Raw genomic sequence first — 18,654 nt, forward strand, 5'->3', positions numbered from 1 at the left:
CTCCTTCTGTCTCAAACCGCTTCCCTTCCCCCAGGGAGTGCTGTGGGTTTGAAATGATGGTCTTTAATCATTTCTTAAGTGACCAGCCCAGAAATCATTTCTTAGTGCCATACACACAAATTAAATCATAAATCCACACCAGGCCCTGCCCAGGAAGGACTGAAGTGCAGCCTGATTCCGAGCAGAGAGGAGGCCTCCGTGGGAGGAGGAGATTGGCACACACCTGGAGGAAAGGCCGGGGCCTCGGAGAGAGGGAAAAAGTGCCCCTGCTATCAGAGCTGGGGCTGCTGTAACAGTATCATAGGCCGGGGGGCTTAAGCAATATTGATTCTCACAGTTCTCAAGGTTGGAGATCTAAGATGAAGGAGCTGGTGTCTGACTCTGTGCCTGGTGAGCCTGAGCCCTGGTTTGCAGAAAGGTGTCTTCTGAAATCCTCACATGCCTTTTCTTTTGTGCTTGCATTCAGAGAGAAAGAGGTATCTCCTCTTTCTCTTTTTGTGAGGGCATTAATCCCATAAGGGCATTAATCCCATTAATCCCATAATGTATCCATATGACCTCCAAATACCATCACACTGGGGATCAGGGCTTCAACACGAATTTGGGGAGGGGAACACAAGCATTCAGTCCATCACACCTGTTAACAACTCCCCTTTCACAGAAGGGTCCCTTGGATGTCTGTTGTCTTGCTCTCAACCAAAGAGGCCCCAGAGAATGCAGATAGGTATGCTCTGGGCATTAGGAGGGTACCCATCCATCTCAGGGTTAGGAGGTCTGGGCAGCCCCATGCAGGGTCAGGCTATCCATAGCTCACCATCCAGAATCAGCCAGGCCCGAGAGGTTCTCTGATGACCTCTGAGAGGCCAGAAGGAAGAGGGCAAGCAGGATTACTGGGAGAGTAAGAAACTGGCAGGCACTCATCAAGGGAGATGCACTAGTGCGGATTGAGTGTGGTTTTCCTGAAACATGTCTACGATTCCTACTCATTTTGAGACTCAGTTTAACATCATAGCCCCCTCTAGGACCAATTCCAGCCTATTTGAAACATCTGATATCTCTCCCCATGAAAGCAAAGATTCCTGCTTCACTAGGTTGGTGATGGGTGTGCAGTAAGGATGCTACCAAACTTCTTAATATCCTTGACTCTTTCCTACCACCATACATTTGCACATGCTGTCTCCTTTACCTGGAATGTCTTCCTTCATTTTATCTACCTAGTAAACTCCTATTCATGCTTCAAAACCCAGATCAACCATCCTCTCCTCCAAGGTGCCTTTCCTCTCTCCCAAGTAACATAGAGAGGGGACTGCCTCTCTTCTCCCTCTCTTCTACGTGCTTCTCTGCTCATTACTCATGCTACTTTATAACTACTGTTGGTTTTCAGTTCTTCCTTCAAGATTTGTGTTCCTTGAGAATGGGGACTCGAGCTTACCCTGCTCTGTATCTCTAGTGACCAGGCCAGGCCCTGGATCCAGGGAGTGATGTTGCCAAAGCCTTGTAGTAAAGCAGTTTGGGGCCCCGGAGTGAAAGAGCTGCCATATAGCTTTTCTTTGCCTCCAACATGCTTTGTTTATGGCAGTCACTCAGTTTCAGAGTTGAGATTCTGAGTTTCTCCCTCTACAAAATGGGAGAAATAAAACCAGTTCTTTGACTATTTCAGAAGCCTACAAAGAAGATGAATCTGAGAGTGGGTTGGCGGGGGAATGTGTCAAAATGCTTTAGCTCCTTGAAAAATTCCATTAGAAAGTCAAGGTGTTGGTATTGCAATTATTATTTGATTCCCAAATGGTGAGAGCGCTTCCAGAAATGTGCTTTGCTTGATGAACCAATACATTTTCAGCCCCCACTGATGAATTTGGGAATCGAATACCTGTCATCTTGAAATAATTGACACATCTTGGTGAAGCGCTTACATTCCTCTGATGAAATTTTGGATTCTTATTGAAAGCGAGGAGAAAGACGTGTTACATGGGAGCTATATTGTTTTATGGACCTTTATCTTGGTTATTAACAAATGAGCGTTATGTGTGGAAATGGTAAAGGGGGAATTCAGTAATGAAGTTTCATAGGATTATAATGATTATTAGCCTGATGATGATGAAATCCAGGTTATATTGCATGGAGTTTCCTTGGCACTCACTGTTCCTTGGCCCCCAACGCTGATGGACAGCAGGTAGGCTACTTCTGTCCTCATACCCCACTCTGAAGTTATCTGGGAAGTAGGCATAAAAGTGATAGGCTCCTTTAGCATATTTGCACTGGGTGTCAGTAAACAATAGTAATTATAGGTGCCCACATGTCATGTCAGTATCTTATAAACTCAGAAACTGGCACCCACTAGAGCCACGAGAGGTAGGAGCAGTTCGTGCCAGTGACCGCTTACCCACAGCTGCTGCTGAGCTGCCCCGAGCATCCTCCAAGAAAAACAGCCAACCCACCGTTTACACCCTTTTCATTTCCCTCTGCTCACCGGAAGCCACTGGGAAGATGAATTTGCCTTTCAGAGCTGGCCTCTGCAGGATACCCAGTGACCACATCCATACATCACCTTTTTACACCCGGCCGGGAATGCAGGCAGCCAGAGACTCAGAGGTCTCAGAATCAGCATACGACATAGACTGTAGTTTTTTGTGTTCCCCCCCCCCCTCCCTTTGGAAGTAGAGAAAGGAGGGCAAGGTGCCTTAGCAGAAACAAAATATGTGAGTCCCTTTCCCAAGTTTCTCATCTGGACTCACGTGCCCTTGAATGTGTTCTTGAACCTTAGCACGCATGCTCACAAACACAGAGTGTCCCCACCTGTGTGAATAACCTGTTAGTAGCTGCACAGGGCATCAGCTTTCAAGCCAGGCAGACCCGGTCTTGAATTTTGCCTCTGCCAAGGACTAGCTGTGAACACCACTAGCGGTTTTACCTCCCTGAGCCGTAACGTCATTGCCAGTGAAACAGGAGACCAAGACTATTGTTACTGCATTTTATGGATGAAGAAACCAGGACTCAAAAAGCTGACAAAATTCAGTTCCTGTGGCTGTAAGTGGTGCAGCCTCTAACTCTGAAGGAAGGTGACGCTCTCATCTCCACGAGTGATGTTGCCATAGTTTATATTTAATGCGATACACATTAGCTTTTGTTGGTTCCAAGGAAATTTACTTGATTGTTAAACACTCCAACCACTGAGCTCTCGAGTCTCTGGAGTCACCCAGGCAGCCCATGTTCAATTCCTGGCTTCACCATGGACTGGGGGACCTCAGATAAGCTGTGAATCTTATTTTGAGCCTTACTTTCTGAATGTGCCAAATGGGAATAATTGTAGCAATGTCTCTTGGGGCTATTCTGAGCATAAAATGAGGTCATGCTAAGCATGTAGCCCATGAAACATGCTTATTTAAATACTGGTTATTGGGACATCCCAGGGGCTCCGTTGGTTGAGGGTCCAACTCTTGGTTTCAGCTCAGTTCATGATCTCAGGGTCATGGGATCAAGCCTCATGTCAGACTCCATACTCAGCATGGAGTCTGCTTGAGATTCTCTCTCTCCTTCTCCTTTGGCTCTTGTGCACCACACTGCATGCTCTCTTTCTCTCTCTCTCTAAAAATACATACATACATACATACATACATACATACATACCTACATACATGCATACATACTGGTTATTGATACTATTAACAACATTATTGTTACTAACAGCAACACAACTTTATAACGGATTTCAGTAGGGTAGTAGTCAGCCTGCCAGCCCACAGAACTCACCTTAGAAAGGTGCAGAGGCTGGGAGTGCGCTGGCCCAACATCCCATCCTATCCTGAGCTCCGCAGGACATGCTAGTCTCTCATTTAATAAAAGAGCCTTACTGGCCTGACCCAGAGGCCTGGAGGTGGAGGATGGGCAAGGAAGAGCAGGCCCTTTCCATTGCAGTTGGGGCAACCAGCATAGTGATCTTCTGTCCAGCTGGGCTCTTGTCATCCCTTTGGCCCTGAGCTTACTCCCTTTGGGGAAGGGCTTTCCCAAGGTGCTCAGTAGGACTTGCCCCCACTTGCCCCCATTCTTCCCCCCAGCCCTCACTTGGGCCCACACCTGCTGCCCCTTCCCTAGGCCCTCCCTGACATGGGGCCTTCAGTTGAATGGCTCTTCCCAGAAGTGCACATTGAGATCTAAGTGCTAAGTGCACCCTTAACACCTCTGATCTTTGCTGCAAGCTTCTCCCTTAATCATGTTTAACTGACAAACCTGAAGGTGGTTCGTAATGCTAATGTTCATCCAGGAACTGCAAATAGGGAGGACACAGAGCTCTGGAAATTACCTCTCAGCACCTGGGAATAAATGGTGACTTGGAGAACACAACTATTCCATGCTCTCCTGCTTCCCCCCTGCAGCAGGAGCCCTCTCCCACCTGCTCCGATTGCAATAGCCACGGGGCTGCTCACGGTCTCCTTTGCTCAGCTGCTCAGGAGGAAGGTATCCTCCTTGTTCTAGAACCCGTGAACCCCATTTCTCTGTTCAGAGGCTACTGGAGACTTGGTGAGGTTCCTGAGCAAAAGCCATGGGAAAGACAAAATGCATTCTGCCAAAGTTGTCTGCCTTCTGCCCTTTGGATAAATGTCATGCCACGGTTCTGCTTTGTCACTTCCACTCCCACTTGGAGAATCTTTGGGGATGAGTGCAACCTTATTATTTCAGTATTGATTATATTGCTTCTGGTTGTTTCACTTTTTCCGAGTCGACTCTGGGACTTGCAGAGGGCTCCATCCACTGTCACTGCAGTTTAGGCCCTGAGATGGGCTACGACAAGCTCTCCTGGCAAGTGGGAGGCAGAGCCAGTTAGACCTCACCTTGATTCCTCTGTGACCTCGGGCAGGCCACCTTTCTCTGACATTCTTCCAAGAGGCCCATGCCACACTCTTGGGCTGACAAGTGAGGCCAGTGTGGAGGAAGGAGTCCTGTCTTTTATCTGTCAAACAGCTCTGGTAATACAGCTTGAGAATTTCAGCCTCCAAGCTTTTGCTCCATCATTACTATAAAATAAAAATCATTTCTTTTGCTCACTTGTCCCACTTGAATGGTGTGTAATATCGTTACAGATTTATGTGTTTATGACTTTGTGACCTGGGGAGAAGCTGGAAATTCCACTGTGCCCATTTCTACTCCTGGGTTTCTGTAAAGGTCACAGCAAAATTATTTTATCAAGTACACCACAGAAGGGGAAAATCTTAATCTTATATTATACATATGCAGCACTTGACCTTCTCTTGAGATGCGGCACCTCTTAGCTACACTTACTTAAACATAATGCAGCTCTTCCCCGGATGCACACAGAGAGAATAATTAGGTGCCCTGGCATCCCGGCCGGAGAGGAGGCTGTGCTGTGGGGCTGACCTCACAGAGGAGAAGGGGAACGAGTCAAGGATGGTGGGGGCAGGGAAGAGGGTGAGCCTCACAGAGCTACAGCAGGCTCATTCCCATGAGGGGCCACGTGGACAGGTGGAGCCGACACTGGCTTCTTCTGCCTCCCTTGTTGACTGTGCGCTTTTAGTCGGGTCATTCATTACCTTCTCTGGGCTTTGGTTTCCCCTTCATAGGTCCGGGATGTGCCATCTTTGATCCATGAGGAGCAGCTGCCTGGGGCATTGTGTTAAAGATTCGGAGCTCTGGTCTGGGTTGAGTGAGAATGAGAGCTGTGATTGATTAGCAATGTCTGCCGTGGGCAGCACGTGAGATAGTGATTGTAGCAGTGCTGGCTAACCTTGTTCCAGGGTGTTTTTAAGGTCTTTTCCCAGTCTGGCTACCTGTGATTGGTGGACTCGCCAAAGCCCTGGGGTGAGGAAGCTTGGAAAAGGAAAAACAATAATCAATAATAAGCTTTCCTAGGAGAAGGGTACTATTTGCTTTGTCAAAATGGGAAATGATATTTGTGTGATGCATCCAAACATTGCTTGTTTGTTTATTAATTAATTAATTAATTTATTTATTTATTTTCACTCTGAAAAGCAGAAAAAGCAGAGGAAAGCAGTGTTATTTTTCTGGATGTGATGACTCACCAGACCTAGCCATCTGTGTGTGAACAGGTGGCCAGCCCATGCCCCCTGGTTCACAGGAAGAGTGAGGAGCTCTGGGTGGCTTCTCACCATTGTCCATCCTTGAGAACCACAGTGAGAAGTCACCTTCGTTTATCTTAAGAACTTGGTTATAAATTATTTTTTAAGGGAATCCATGAAGGTCTGTGTCAGGGGAAGTGGTTAAAAATAGGTTTTTCTCAAAGGGTAAACACTTCAGTCTGAAAATGTGGGAAGATGCCTGACTGCCAGCATATGTCCCCCTAACCCGCTACCCAGAGCTACCAGATTGATGGTGTTTTTAGAACTTTGGCAGCCAAGCTCTGACGTGGATGGTGACAGGGCCTGGGGAGGGGGTATCTGGGGATTCCCTGCCCACACCCCTGGCATGGAAGTGGAAACCTAGGCCTGGCAGGCCCGGTGGCCCACTGGGCCCAATTAGGAGAGATGACCTTGGGGTCCCTTGGAGTGGCCAAAGTGATCTGACTCTCACCTTCTTGTTTGTTGGTTCCCAGGGGCCCTATGAAGCATCTCCCTGGTGATGAGAGAGAAATGGGGAAGCCATACTCCCCTAAAGAAGTCTGTCCTGGCTGCTGGCAGGATGCTAAAGGCCTCTCTCACTCCCCACCCTTGCCTTGGCCCCCAAGCACAGGTTCATCCACCTCTTTCGCCACCTGACTATGACATTGACAGTCCTCCTGCTCTTGGAGCCCAGCACTTTGAGATTTCTATCCCCATCTGGACATTTGCTGCCTCTGGATTGGGGGCTTCTCCAGGCTCCCTCCCACTTCTCATACCCCACACATCTGCCCCACTCCTCAGTAAGAGCCCTGTTTTTTTGCTTATGTAAGGAAAGTGACTCTCATCTCTAACTCAGGGCACATAGAAAGTGCAAATGCGTTGTGTGGAATGAATGTATCAAAGGGAAAGGCTCTGTTGGGCTGAAGCTTTAGGAAGCAACTGAGGACTTACAGCAGCTACTGGCTGTCCAGGTGGCCTGCAGGGGAGGGCTCAGGAAGTGCTGCACCTTCAGGGCCCAGTGGCATAAAGTAGCTGTAGGGATGGATTTCCAGCCAGCAGCCCCTCCCCACCCTATTACCAGTCCTGGAGGCTCTTGTGGCCATTCTGAGGATTCCTGCATCTGAAGACTGATGCATCCCCTCCTTGGGGCAGGAGCTGCTTGAGCCTTGTTTGCAGGCTTGCAGTTAGAGGACAGACACACTTGGGGCAGCCACAGACTCAGGGAGCAGTCACAACCAGCTCCCAGAGGAGCCAAACCAGTCCTGGTTTTTGAGTGAGCCCTCACCCCGCCTTCTCTGCTCTGGGCTCTTTCCTAAGGTAGTTCCCAACCACCTCAAAGTCATAGAGACAGTGGATACACACAGCCAGAGCATTGGATGTTTAAAAGAGAACTCTAGAAAGAGGAAAATGTCCAACTCAAGTGAATGAAATGTGGAGGGTGGGCTTTCTGGCACCAGTAGGGATTCAGTGCATATCTACTGAATGAGTGAGTGATCCCAATGAGTCACCAGGTCCACTTCTTCTTCTTCTTTTTTTAAATTTTATTTAAATTCAATTTTCCAACATATAGTATAACACTCAGTGCTCACCACATCTCGTGCCCTCCTTAGTGCCCATCACCCTGTTACCCCATCCCCTCACCCACCTCCCCTTCTGCAACCCTTTGTTTCTCAGAATTAGGAGTCTCTCATGGTTTGTCTTCCTCTCCAATTTTTCCTCACTGAGTTTCTCCCCTCCCCTTATGGTCCCTTCCAGTATTTTCTTATATTCCACATATGAGTGAAACCATGTGCTGATTGTCTTTCTCCAATTGACTTATTTCACTCAGCTTAATACCCTCCAGTTCTATCCACGTCAGTGTAAATGGCAGATACTCATCCTTTCTGAGTAATATTCCATTATATACATATACCACATCTTTATCCATTCGTCTATTGAAGGACATCTTGGCTCTTCCACAGCTTGGCAATTGTGGACATTGCTGCTATGAACATTGGGGTACATCATTTCACTGCATCTGTATCTTTGGGGTAAATTACTCCTGAATCCATCTACTTCTTTCTGTTCCCACTACTCTGATAATTATCATTCTTTCTGGGCCACTGTATTTCCCCCTAACTGTCCCTACCCTTTCAGTCCTTTCTCTCCCAGAAGCCAGTGTATTCTTTCAGAAACAAAAACCCAATGGTCTTTCACCTCATCAGTGGCTTCAATGAACCTAAAGATAATAAGGTCCAGAGGCTTGATGACATGAACTCAGGTTACCTCTCTAGACATTTTCCTCCTTGCCACCTCACCCCTGCTCACCCCAACTGCCCTCTGCCTGGCCATGGAAACGCTACTCTCAGCTTCTTGACTGAGCCACATTCTTGCTCCTGGTCCTTTGTACATGCTGCTCTCTCCATGTGGAGGGTTCCCTGTCTCCCCTCACTAACTTGTCTTACCTCTGCCAATCTGTATGGCTCTTATTTATTCTTCATGTCTTGGATGCTACTTGCTTGAGACCCTCCCAGGTGGAGTTAGGTCCCTGCTTTGGCCTCCCCACATTGATTCCCACCATTAGAATTTCCAGTGTAGAGTCTGCCTTCCTCCACTAGGATGCCAATTCCATTAGGAAGTGTGTTTCATCTTTTGATGTATTCTGGGGCTTGGCACAGCTCCATGGTAAGTGGCCAACTTAAATACTTTGAATTCAGCCTGGCTTCTCACAGAAAACATCCAGCTGCTATTTATTGAGGAGATGCTACATTCCAGAAGGTTTATGTACATTACACAGATCTTCACAAAGCCATGAGAAGAAAGTTTTCTAGCACCCTGTTTTAAAGAGGAGAGGGCTGAGATTCTGAGGGCTAAGTAACTTGCTTAAGATTATACAGCCAGTTAAGTGGCAATTTTCTCAGGCCCCAAGGCCATGATGTTTCCACTCTACCAGCTGGTCTAGAGCAGTGGGTCTCAATGTGGAACTGCATCAGAGTCTCCTGGAGGACTTGCTAACACTCAGGTCCTTGGGCCCCACCCTGGAGTTTCTGGTTCAGTAGGTTTGCACTGGGGTCTGAGGCTCTGAATTTTTGCAAGTTCCCAGTGGATGCTGCTGCCATTGGTCTGGAGATCAGAGCTGGAGAATCACTTGCCTAGATCAGTAGGAAACACCTGGGTCTGCCTTAGGGCTACTCCCACTTTCTAACCACATTGCCCTTGGGCCAAGATTATAGGATGCAGCTCTGAGCTCCCTTTGGAGAGGCTCTGATGTCTGAAGAGCCTCCCACATCTGGACCTGGCCTTGGCTGTGCTGTGTCTAGCTGCCATCGCTGACCAGGGCCTAAGTGTCTGCCCCTCCCCCTTGGGACACTGCTCTTCTGTTTGTCATCCTTCACTCCCTACCAGTGACCTCCCCATTCCCATTTCACCGAGGCAAAGGTCCCGTCCCCAGCCCACCTTTTTAACAACTTCCATGCTGATTGATGCATTCTAGGCCCACTGCTGCTGCTGCCATCTGAGCAGCTTAATAGCACGGGAAGTTACAGTCTTGTCTGTGTCGTGGTGCCTGCAGCATTCATCAATTTCAGCAAGTGTCACCAAGAGTGATACAAGTGTGTGACACAGCTAAATATCCCCTCTGCACAGGCCATTACAGCTGGCACCTGGCCCAGGGAGGCAGCAAGTGGAGACCCATCTGGCTTAGTGTGTGCATGTCATAGACGTGAAAGAGCCCGGGCCCAACTCCTGCATGGCCCCTTTAAATGGTTTGCATTCCTAGCAACCTCTAGGACTGCCCCAGGCAAGCCGGAGCTCTGCTGTCTGTCTCCACGTTGGCACATTCTTTTCCCTTTGCCCCACCCTCCCATTTCTTCATCAGCTGTTACTCTTCCTTCAAGGTCTGTACATATCTACCTTCTCCAGGCAGCCTTCCTGGCTCCCCTTCACTCTCCTCAAGACCTCCAGCACGGGGCATCTCCACCCTGGTGCAGGGTTTTTCTCAGTAAACAGCCCACTCTGACCTGCCCTGCTTCAGTTTAGCTCCATTGGGATGTTCTGGCATTGTTCAGGGAGATCCATGTTTGGGAAAAGCAGAGGCTGCTGGTTAAGAGTAGACAGGGGAATCTCAACACGGGGGCCAGTGCCACCTCCCTGCCATGGAGCTTCATGCCTGGAGTTCTGGAGTCAGTGACCCATGGCGTCAGCCACCAATAATGTGAAGGTGTTGGAGACATTTGGCCGCTGGAATGACTCCCAATACCAGGCTCCACCTGGGGCCACAAGACCTCTGGGGAGAGCTGTGCAGAGCTGAAGCACATGCTTCAGGAGCCCTCCACTACGGCCACCCCCACCCTCATCCCATAGCTCTCAGCCTTTCCTACAGAGCGAGACCAGAGTGTGGAGAGGAAGAGGAGGTTTTAGGAGCAGAGAGCTGAGCTCTGTGGCCTGTGAACCTTTCTTCCTGGCTAGGAACTAGTTAGTGCCTTGCCCAGCTCACTGTCACCCCTCGAGGCTGGCAGACCTCCTGAGCCAGCTGCTGAGCAGCACCTGCCTTCCAGAAAAAGGCACCCGGTCCTTAAGCAGGGGATGAATATTCATTGGCATGAACCTTTGCAAACTCATTTGGGGAAAAAAATTAGATCAGGAGAAGTAATCAGATTATTAAAAAGAAAGCAAGGACAGAAGGCGGCGGTGGAGGGAAGAATCACATTTAAAATGCAAGGAGAGATTTCCTTCCTGCAGAGTAGCTGTGACCCCCTGGACCATGCACCGGGAATAGTTAAGCTCTCCCACATTTCTGCTGCATAAAAATGTTGTTTTTTGGAGGCTTCAGTGGATGGGGGGAGGGGCAGAGGCGATGCACGCCCTCCACGTATGAAAATTATAAAATAATGTTTGGAGGTTTTCATTTTATCTTCATTGGATATCGGGGAAAATCATGAGAGCTAAAGAGGCTCCGGTGAGTGCTGAGTGACAGGTTAAAGGGCCCCAATAAAGATTAGATGGTCCACTATCTCCTGAGGAAATTGCATAAAAGTGGTTATTCCCTCTTGCTTCTATTAATTTCCTTTTCCTGGCTGCTTCGAAATGCTTCATAACCTGATGCTGCAGATGGGGACGAGAGGCGCTTTCCATTATCTCAATCACTGCACTGTTTATGAGACACTTAATCTGTTTCTTTATAAAGTAATAGTACTGTAGGTGATGGATTTAGTGTCACTGGAAGTCTGCGCACAGGGACGGGAGGGGAGGGGGGTTCTCCAGAGCATTGTAAGCACCAGGTCATTTGTTACATGGTTGAGGCTCTGAGAAGTTGGGTGGGCGTTTCAAGGTGACCTTCGGATATCAGCTAGAGGTCACATGTACCAGTCCCTTGTCACTTGAAAGGGGAGAGAAAGGCTGTGTGTTTTTCCTGGGGAATGGCAAATGCACACATGCTTAGGGACCTGGCACTCAGATCCTGTCTCTTCCTGTCTGCCAGAGTTGGGGGTGGGGAAAGAGGCCTGTGTGGGGAGGTGCTACCCAAAAGCTCCATTTATCACCTGTCTGAACTGTGATCACTTGCAATGGAGGGAAGCAAGCCCCCTTTTCTTAAGGAAACAAAGCCAGCTGGGCTGTACTGGCGACCTTACAGCCTTCCTGCTCCCAGGTGTCTCACTGACCAAGGTCTTGTGCCAATAAGCGGCCAGGCGCAGGAGGCTCCTCCGTTCCCACTCACCTGCTGGAACAATAATGAGACCCTTCTGGCTGAGATCTGGGCTGGGCACTCTCTGACCTAATTTCCCTTCCTGTTCTTCCACTTCTTACTCCTTGCTTTGTTTTTGCCTCTCTTGAGACTTACCTCCTAGCTGCCACAAGAAAATGCTTCATAGGGTCCTTATCTCATGATGACACATCCTCGTCATGATGCACGTCCTGCCTGATCAGTCCTCTCAGCCTGCGTACACATAAATGTCACACGGATCATGCCATACATGATTCAGCTTTCATCTCCATTGTCTGCCTCCCTGACCTTGGCAGGGTGCTTCCCCATGCCTGCACCCTACCTCCTGCACTGTGCTCTGTCCTTCTAGCAAGGTGCCTAGCCCTGGGCAGGTCTTCCTTAAGCCTTGTTGGGTGAGGGGCTCATGTGTAGCCATAGTGATAGTGCTTGACCATACTTTGATATTAAGGGATTTAAAAACTCTGAGTTTTGCTTTAATAATATTAAAGCTAAGAACTGTGTTATCTACCTCGAAATTACCTGAAAGTGTGGATGTGTGCTTGGCTAGTTGATCATAGCATTATTATTTTTGTGAATATAGAGAGCGTATAGGCAGGTGTGCCATCCCCATGCAGCCAGAGTGCCCACCACTCTTCATTGTGTGTTACTCCCAGCTGCTCTCCATACTCTGGTGACGTATCTGTGCTGAGACCATTTGCTTTTGTTTCCCTTGGCCTAAATACTCTTTGTTAGAATCTCCCCCAGAAGCACCATGTATCACCCCTAATTAAAGCTGCATTTTCTCAAGGGGCAACATCATTTTCTTATTTATTTTTCTATGTTAAATTTCTAGTAAAATAACAATGTTGTTAACGTCTGTTTCTTATTAGTGGTGTCTGATACAAGATGAGTTAAAAAGGCTTTGTGGACTAGTCTGGCACTTTAACCATTATTTAAAGCATTAATTCTATGGGAAAATATAGCTCAAGTGTGCTAACAAGTCACAGTCTAAAAGTTTAATAGCTGCCTAGAAATGTTGCTTCTTTATAAATTAGGGGATGCTTAGACACAGGTTTTATTAAAATGTTAACTTATGGCATCTGGTTATTAAGAAGATTCATTCATTTTATAATTACATGTAAAATATATCTTACAGATATAATGATTCACCATTATACAAAACAGAAATAATCTGTGCAGAAACACAGTCTTCATTTGGTTCCAAGATTGATTTGTCTGCTTTGGGACTCTAAACTTATATTCTGACCCTGAATTCTAAAAGTTCTTGCGAAGAAAACTTGTTTTTCAACAGGGAGTGGGTAAGCAGAAGTAGAAAGAAATTTGCATTATTTAGCATTTATTAATGCTGGGTACATTTTCATATTTGAGTTTATTAAATTCTAATGACCTGTGGGAGTTATGAGAAGTGTATGTTTCTTTTTTTATAGATCCTTTTTACAGACAAACAGATTGAGGCTCTAAGGCATTACATAACTTTCCAGTGGTCACCTCGCTGGGAATGAGCAGAGCCAAGAATGGGACCCAGGGCTGTCTAATCACTGCTCAGCGTTCACTGTCCTGGAAAGGATGGAGTCACAACCCCTTCCGGGACCTCTATCCCTAACCTTTCTCTGACCATCTTTCCCTAAAGTTTGTCTTAAACCTGCTTTCCTTCATTTCCTCCCCTTGTGGACTTGATAGCATCTAGAGTCTTCAGGGCACCCAGTTCTGAGCTTCCTCCATCAGGAATCTCAAAGGAAGGCACTTTCTAAGTCCTCTGCTACTTGTGGATATCAGGATGATTGTTTATGCTGTTAACTTATTAAATGTAAAGCAAGTAGGCTTTTAAATGCTCAAAAGAAAGTGAAAACACCGTGTTCCTCTTGGACTGATACATTAAGGAAATTACAGTGTAGCAAGGGACCCAATGAATGCTTGTGATTCACCACGCTCTCCTCCCCCACTTTCCAGGGAAAGGGCTTCTGCTGTGTTTGGGCAGCCTGGGATTTCTCTGTGTTCTTTAGCTCCAGAACTGAATGGCCCAGCGATGCTGAGTGATTTACAATGGGAAGGATCAAATGCTTCTCACAGGAGACAAGGGAGAGATGTGGAAAGAAGAAAGGGAAGAGGAGAAAGACAGAGAGACTTTCCTGAGTGGGCTTGCAAAGATAGATCAGTAAGCCACATTTGAGGCTACTTTGGGTTTGCCACTTAGAGACACTGCTGATATTTTGTTGAGTCTTGAGTAAAAATGTAATTTTTTTCCTCTACTGAGAAATTTCTTTTGAATGTGCTGAGGTGGGTGAGCAACTAGCCCATTTTTACATGGGTTGCAACCAGGAATCTTTAAGAACCTTACTGGGTCATCTCGATAACATGCTAGTGTGTTTCATGGAACTTGAATTCAGGGGATGCTCTACAAAATAGGGCTTTTTGGTGAGAAAACAGGATTCTGTATTTCTTTTTTTGGAAGTTCTGAGAAATTCTGTAATAAAAATGAGATTAGCTTTTTCAATACACATTTTCAAATATCTGGCCACAGAACCCTTTTGTAAGTGACAGGTGCTAACAATCCAAAGAACATGGACTCCATGGAATACTTGGGTTATGCCATCCCAGAGCATTACATTTCAGAAATTACCTCACATCGGAGATGAGCTCCTACCCTGAGGGCACTTCCAGAGTAATTGATATCCTGTACTTCACTACAAGTGAGCAAAGGACAGAGGAAACTTTCCCAGCTTAGGAAATACTCCTTCCTTCTTGTTTTAATAGAAAAACTGTGGGTATTTTTCAAATAGTTTATATGTATATCATCACTATCATCTCTCCCACTGTGTGATTCTGGGCAACTTTTTTAACCTCTCCATGTCTCAATTTCCTCATTAGCAAAATAGATATAATAATAGTACCCCATAGAGTAATGCATGCAAGGCACTTAACAAGAATGTTTAACGGGTAGTGGCTACTGCCATTATTAAAGAATATTCTATACTTTCCAGAGGGAACAATATATTTGATAAGATGAGCTTTGTGTAAGTAGAAACCATTATAATGGTACTTCTGTTACAGCAACAATCACATTGTATTATAATTGTATGACTATACTAGATCAAGAGCTCCTTGAGGGCAGGCTCTGCTCTCTAAATTCTCTGGATGGAATTCTCAGAAGAGTCACAATAAATGTTTGTTGGATGAATTAGTGAGAATGTCAAATGAGTTAACCATGCAGTGAGTTTTACTGTCTCCAAAGAGGATGAGTCAGAGCAAGTTTCCCAGGGACAAGAAGAGTCCAGAGCTGTAACGGTGAGGAAGTAGGACAGGCAGGAGCAGTCTTTTGAGGAATCTGCAAGAAGGAGACCAGATGTCTGGAGTAGAGGGTCTCTGTAGATGAAGCATGGTGAAAGTCTAAAGGATGGCCTGGAGCCAGATTTTTTGGAGCATGGCTTCTCATAGGCAGACCACACACACAGAGAACTAAAAAAAAAAACATGCCTCATGTCTGAGGGTACCTCTAGTGGGCATCGGGCTGTACCAGGCATTCCCAACATTCTCCACTGTCATATACATGATAGATGACACCAAGTGCATGACACATTCCCTGGTGCACTGCCTGAAAAACCATCTTTTTTTTTTTTTTTATCACACCCCCCGAAGCATTTCAAAATGCAATTAAGGGAGAATGATATTGTTAAGCCAGTAACCTTGAAATCACTTTAATTTCTTTTTAGAGAATCACTCATGAATTTCAGTTCTTTACTATCATTCGTAACAAGTGCTTGTTAACGCAACTTACAGTGACCCTCATGAGTGTTGCAACATGACATTTAAGAACCATGGGTCTGGTCCATTATAAACAAGGAACCCTTCCCATCTGAGGATATTAGGTGAGATTTTTTTCAATGAGTGGTTCTGGGTAAGGCCCTGGCTGTTAACCAGGTGGAAGAGGGAGGGAATAACCATTTATAAAGCACTTATGTCCCAGACACTGAGCTACACATTAGATTCATTTTCTCAATTAAATCTCTCGACACACCTGAAAGGGAAGAATCATTATTCATATTGTTCAAGTGAGAGAGGACATTGGTACCATGGAAGGTGTATTTCACTAAGGATATTTAAAGAATTGGAAGTGTTAAATAGGGGCTTCCTTAATCTGAAATGCTCACTTTGTGCAAGGAGGTATCTCATTGTCCTTTTCAGGGGGGCAGGATCTTTCGTTTTCCACATCCAAGGAAGGGCTTCTGACTGCCACTCTTTCATTAATTCTCAGATGGTCTCTTTGTGTTCCAGCCTGCCCTGCCGGGATGTTCAAGGCCAGCCAGGAAGCTGAGGGGTGTTCCCACTGCCCTTCCAACAGCAGATCCCCTTCAGAGGCATCTCCCATCTGTACCTGTCGGACCGGCTATTACCGAGCGGACTTTGACCCCCCAGAAGTGGCATGCACTAGTAAGTGTCTAGTAAGGACTCTGGGCTGTGGAGTTTGGTTCCCTGACAGTGCAAGTGGCGGGTCTGGGACAGGAAAGACTAAGATGCCGGGTTGTGCAGTACAAAAGAGAAATGCTGGTTGTGGTGCTGAAGTGGACAGCTCCTGGGCTGTTTAGTAGCACAAGGTCAAGATTATCATGTTTTTCTACACTCCTCCTCCTAAATGAGTGTTCCTCCCACCGACACAAGACAGCTTCTGCCCACCAGATGTTAAAAATGACAGCCTTGAGAGTTCTTTTTTTTTTTTAAGTTTTCATTTATTTGACAGAGAGAGAGAGAGAGAGTATGAGTAGGGGGAAGAGCAGAGGGAGAGGGAGAAACAGATTCCCCACTGAGCAGGGAGCCCAACTTGGGGCTTGAACCCAGGACCCTGGGATTATGACCTAAGCCAAAGGCAGATGCTCAACGAACTGAGCCACCCAGGCACCCCATCCTCAAGAGTTCTTGAGTGCAAAGTCAAGATCCACTAGGCTAAAGCAACAGTTCCTAGTCACCTCCTCCAAGAAGCTCCCTTGGTCCTTACAGCTGACAATATTCTCTATTTTCACCACAATTCCTGTATTCCTGTATACAATTCCTGTATCCTATTTTCTCAACGTCTATTAATCTTATTAATTGCTCAATTATTTTGTAATCTTCCCTTCTCAGTTACCAAAGGAAGATCTTTGTGTGCTGGGACCATGTGTTCATCTCCCTGTGTCCCTTCCAGTGCTCAGTATGGTGCAGCACCTATCCGCTTGCCAGATGATAAGACCAGAGTCCTGGCTGCAGCATGCATCTCTGAGGCAGAAATTCTAGGGTCTGGGGCTAATGCATCCACTTCACTGCTCTCCCATTCTCTGTTGTAGAGGGAAGGGCAGTCATCTTGCCAGAAGTGGATGGGGGGCAAATCCACTCCCTGGGTGGGAATCAGGGAGAGGAAAATTTTGTCCCAATATTCTCTCCCAAAATCATGGGGAAATAGAAAGCACTAACTCTGTCTGCACTGTGCTTTAGAGAGCTTGCTCTGGCTCTCCTCAGTGTTGTAGTTCTGAAACAAACATGCTTTTTTTAAGTATTCTCATCATATTTGGAAGTCAGTGTTCCAGGTCAGCCTCTAGTTATGCTACAACTTTCTTCTGCATTAGATGCTGTTGCCTGACTCCCTAGACTTCCCATCACCTCTTTGAACCAAATCGCTCCCTCCAACCACCAGGATAGAAGGGCACAGAGGGAATGTTTTGTACACACTTGCAGTTTGATGGACAGAAAAAATGATTCAGGTCTGAATAGAAGAATTTCTTAATTCTTGCCTTGCAGTGTATGTAAGGGGAAAGAAGAGGAAATGGAAGTGTCTTCTAGATCAAGGTTCTGAGATCGATCAATGCTTATAGATTTGGACTGAGGAAAAGCTCCTCCTCTTGTAAGCTGATTTTCCCCAGACCTCCCTCCCTGGTGCTTTATATGAACAGAAATTATTCCTTTTCTGCTGACCGGAGTCCCTGTCTTCCTGTGGTGTATCATCCCCACTGATTCCTGAGGTTCCATGTGGTCTCTGTGAGCATGTGAAGTCCATTTAATGGACTTCTTTAGAATCTGAATCACTGCTGCCTAGATGTTCATACCAAAGACTAGTCTCCATGAGTGCCAAAGCATATGTCCAGGGTCTCACAGCTTCCCTTCTGAAAACATTCCCATTTGCTTCTGCCATGAGCTCTGTCTTGCTGGTCAGGCTGTCTCTGCAGATCAACTCATGGAAATAGAAGTCTGGGTCCCCAGCTTCCCACTTCAGCAGACACACCCTGTAAATCCATCTAGCCCCTGCATAAGGTCACCTACACAGATGATAGGCCAATGACCAATTGCTCAGAATGCCAATGTGAGCTGTCTCCCCGCCTATATGGCACCTCTCCATCCACCTCTCAATCCTTATCTTCCAACCATCTCACCTTATGTGCTTGAACCAATAGGACCAATTCCTGGAATAAATAGCAATATCCCAAAGTTTTCAGTCTGCACATTGCAGACCCTCATTCTTCTTCTCCATCTACCCATATCCTAAGTTCACCTCATTAAAATCATACCCCACAGGGATTTTTTTTCTCTCCCATCTCTGGTCCAGCTAGCTGTGGAAGCAGGCACACTTTCCTCACCCCCTGTGGCCCCACTAAAATCTCCCCACCTTGTCCAGAGAGGGGATGAATGTCAGACTTGTATGTGTCCCCACACCCTTTCCATGGTTTTGTGCTCTTATGCCCCCAGATATAGAACACTAGGGTCAGACCAGAAATTGCCAAATCAAAGCCACAGTTGTCTGTGATGGTCAGACCCCAGGTCAGCTCATGGATGCATCTTTCAGCCCCTGGTCCTGGCCTGCAGGATCAAGCATTTGATGAGGAACCCAGAGGCCAGGCTGGGCCACAGCACAATAGTAGA

At 46.6% G+C, this 18,654-nt stretch overlaps 1 protein-coding gene across 3 annotated transcripts in view; it reads left to right on the forward strand.

Annotated features, from left to right (window-relative positions):
• EPHB1 (EPH receptor B1) overlaps window positions 1-18,654 on the forward strand; it is a 474,027-nt gene that overhangs the window by 317,141 nt on the left and 138,232 nt on the right. For all 3 annotated transcript variants that reach the window (XM_035704776.2, XM_035704777.2, XM_025448798.3), the window contains one exon: window positions 16,045-16,200. In XM_035704776.2, coding sequence (XP_035560669.1) covers window positions 16,045-16,200 — 156 coding nt within the window. The remainder of the gene's footprint in view (window positions 1-16,044; window positions 16,201-18,654) is intronic.

This window comes from Canis lupus, chromosome 23 (assembly GCF_003254725.2).
Source record: "Canis lupus dingo isolate Sandy chromosome 23, ASM325472v2, whole genome shotgun sequence".
Taxonomy (NCBI): Eukaryota; Metazoa; Chordata; class Mammalia; order Carnivora; family Canidae; genus Canis; species Canis lupus.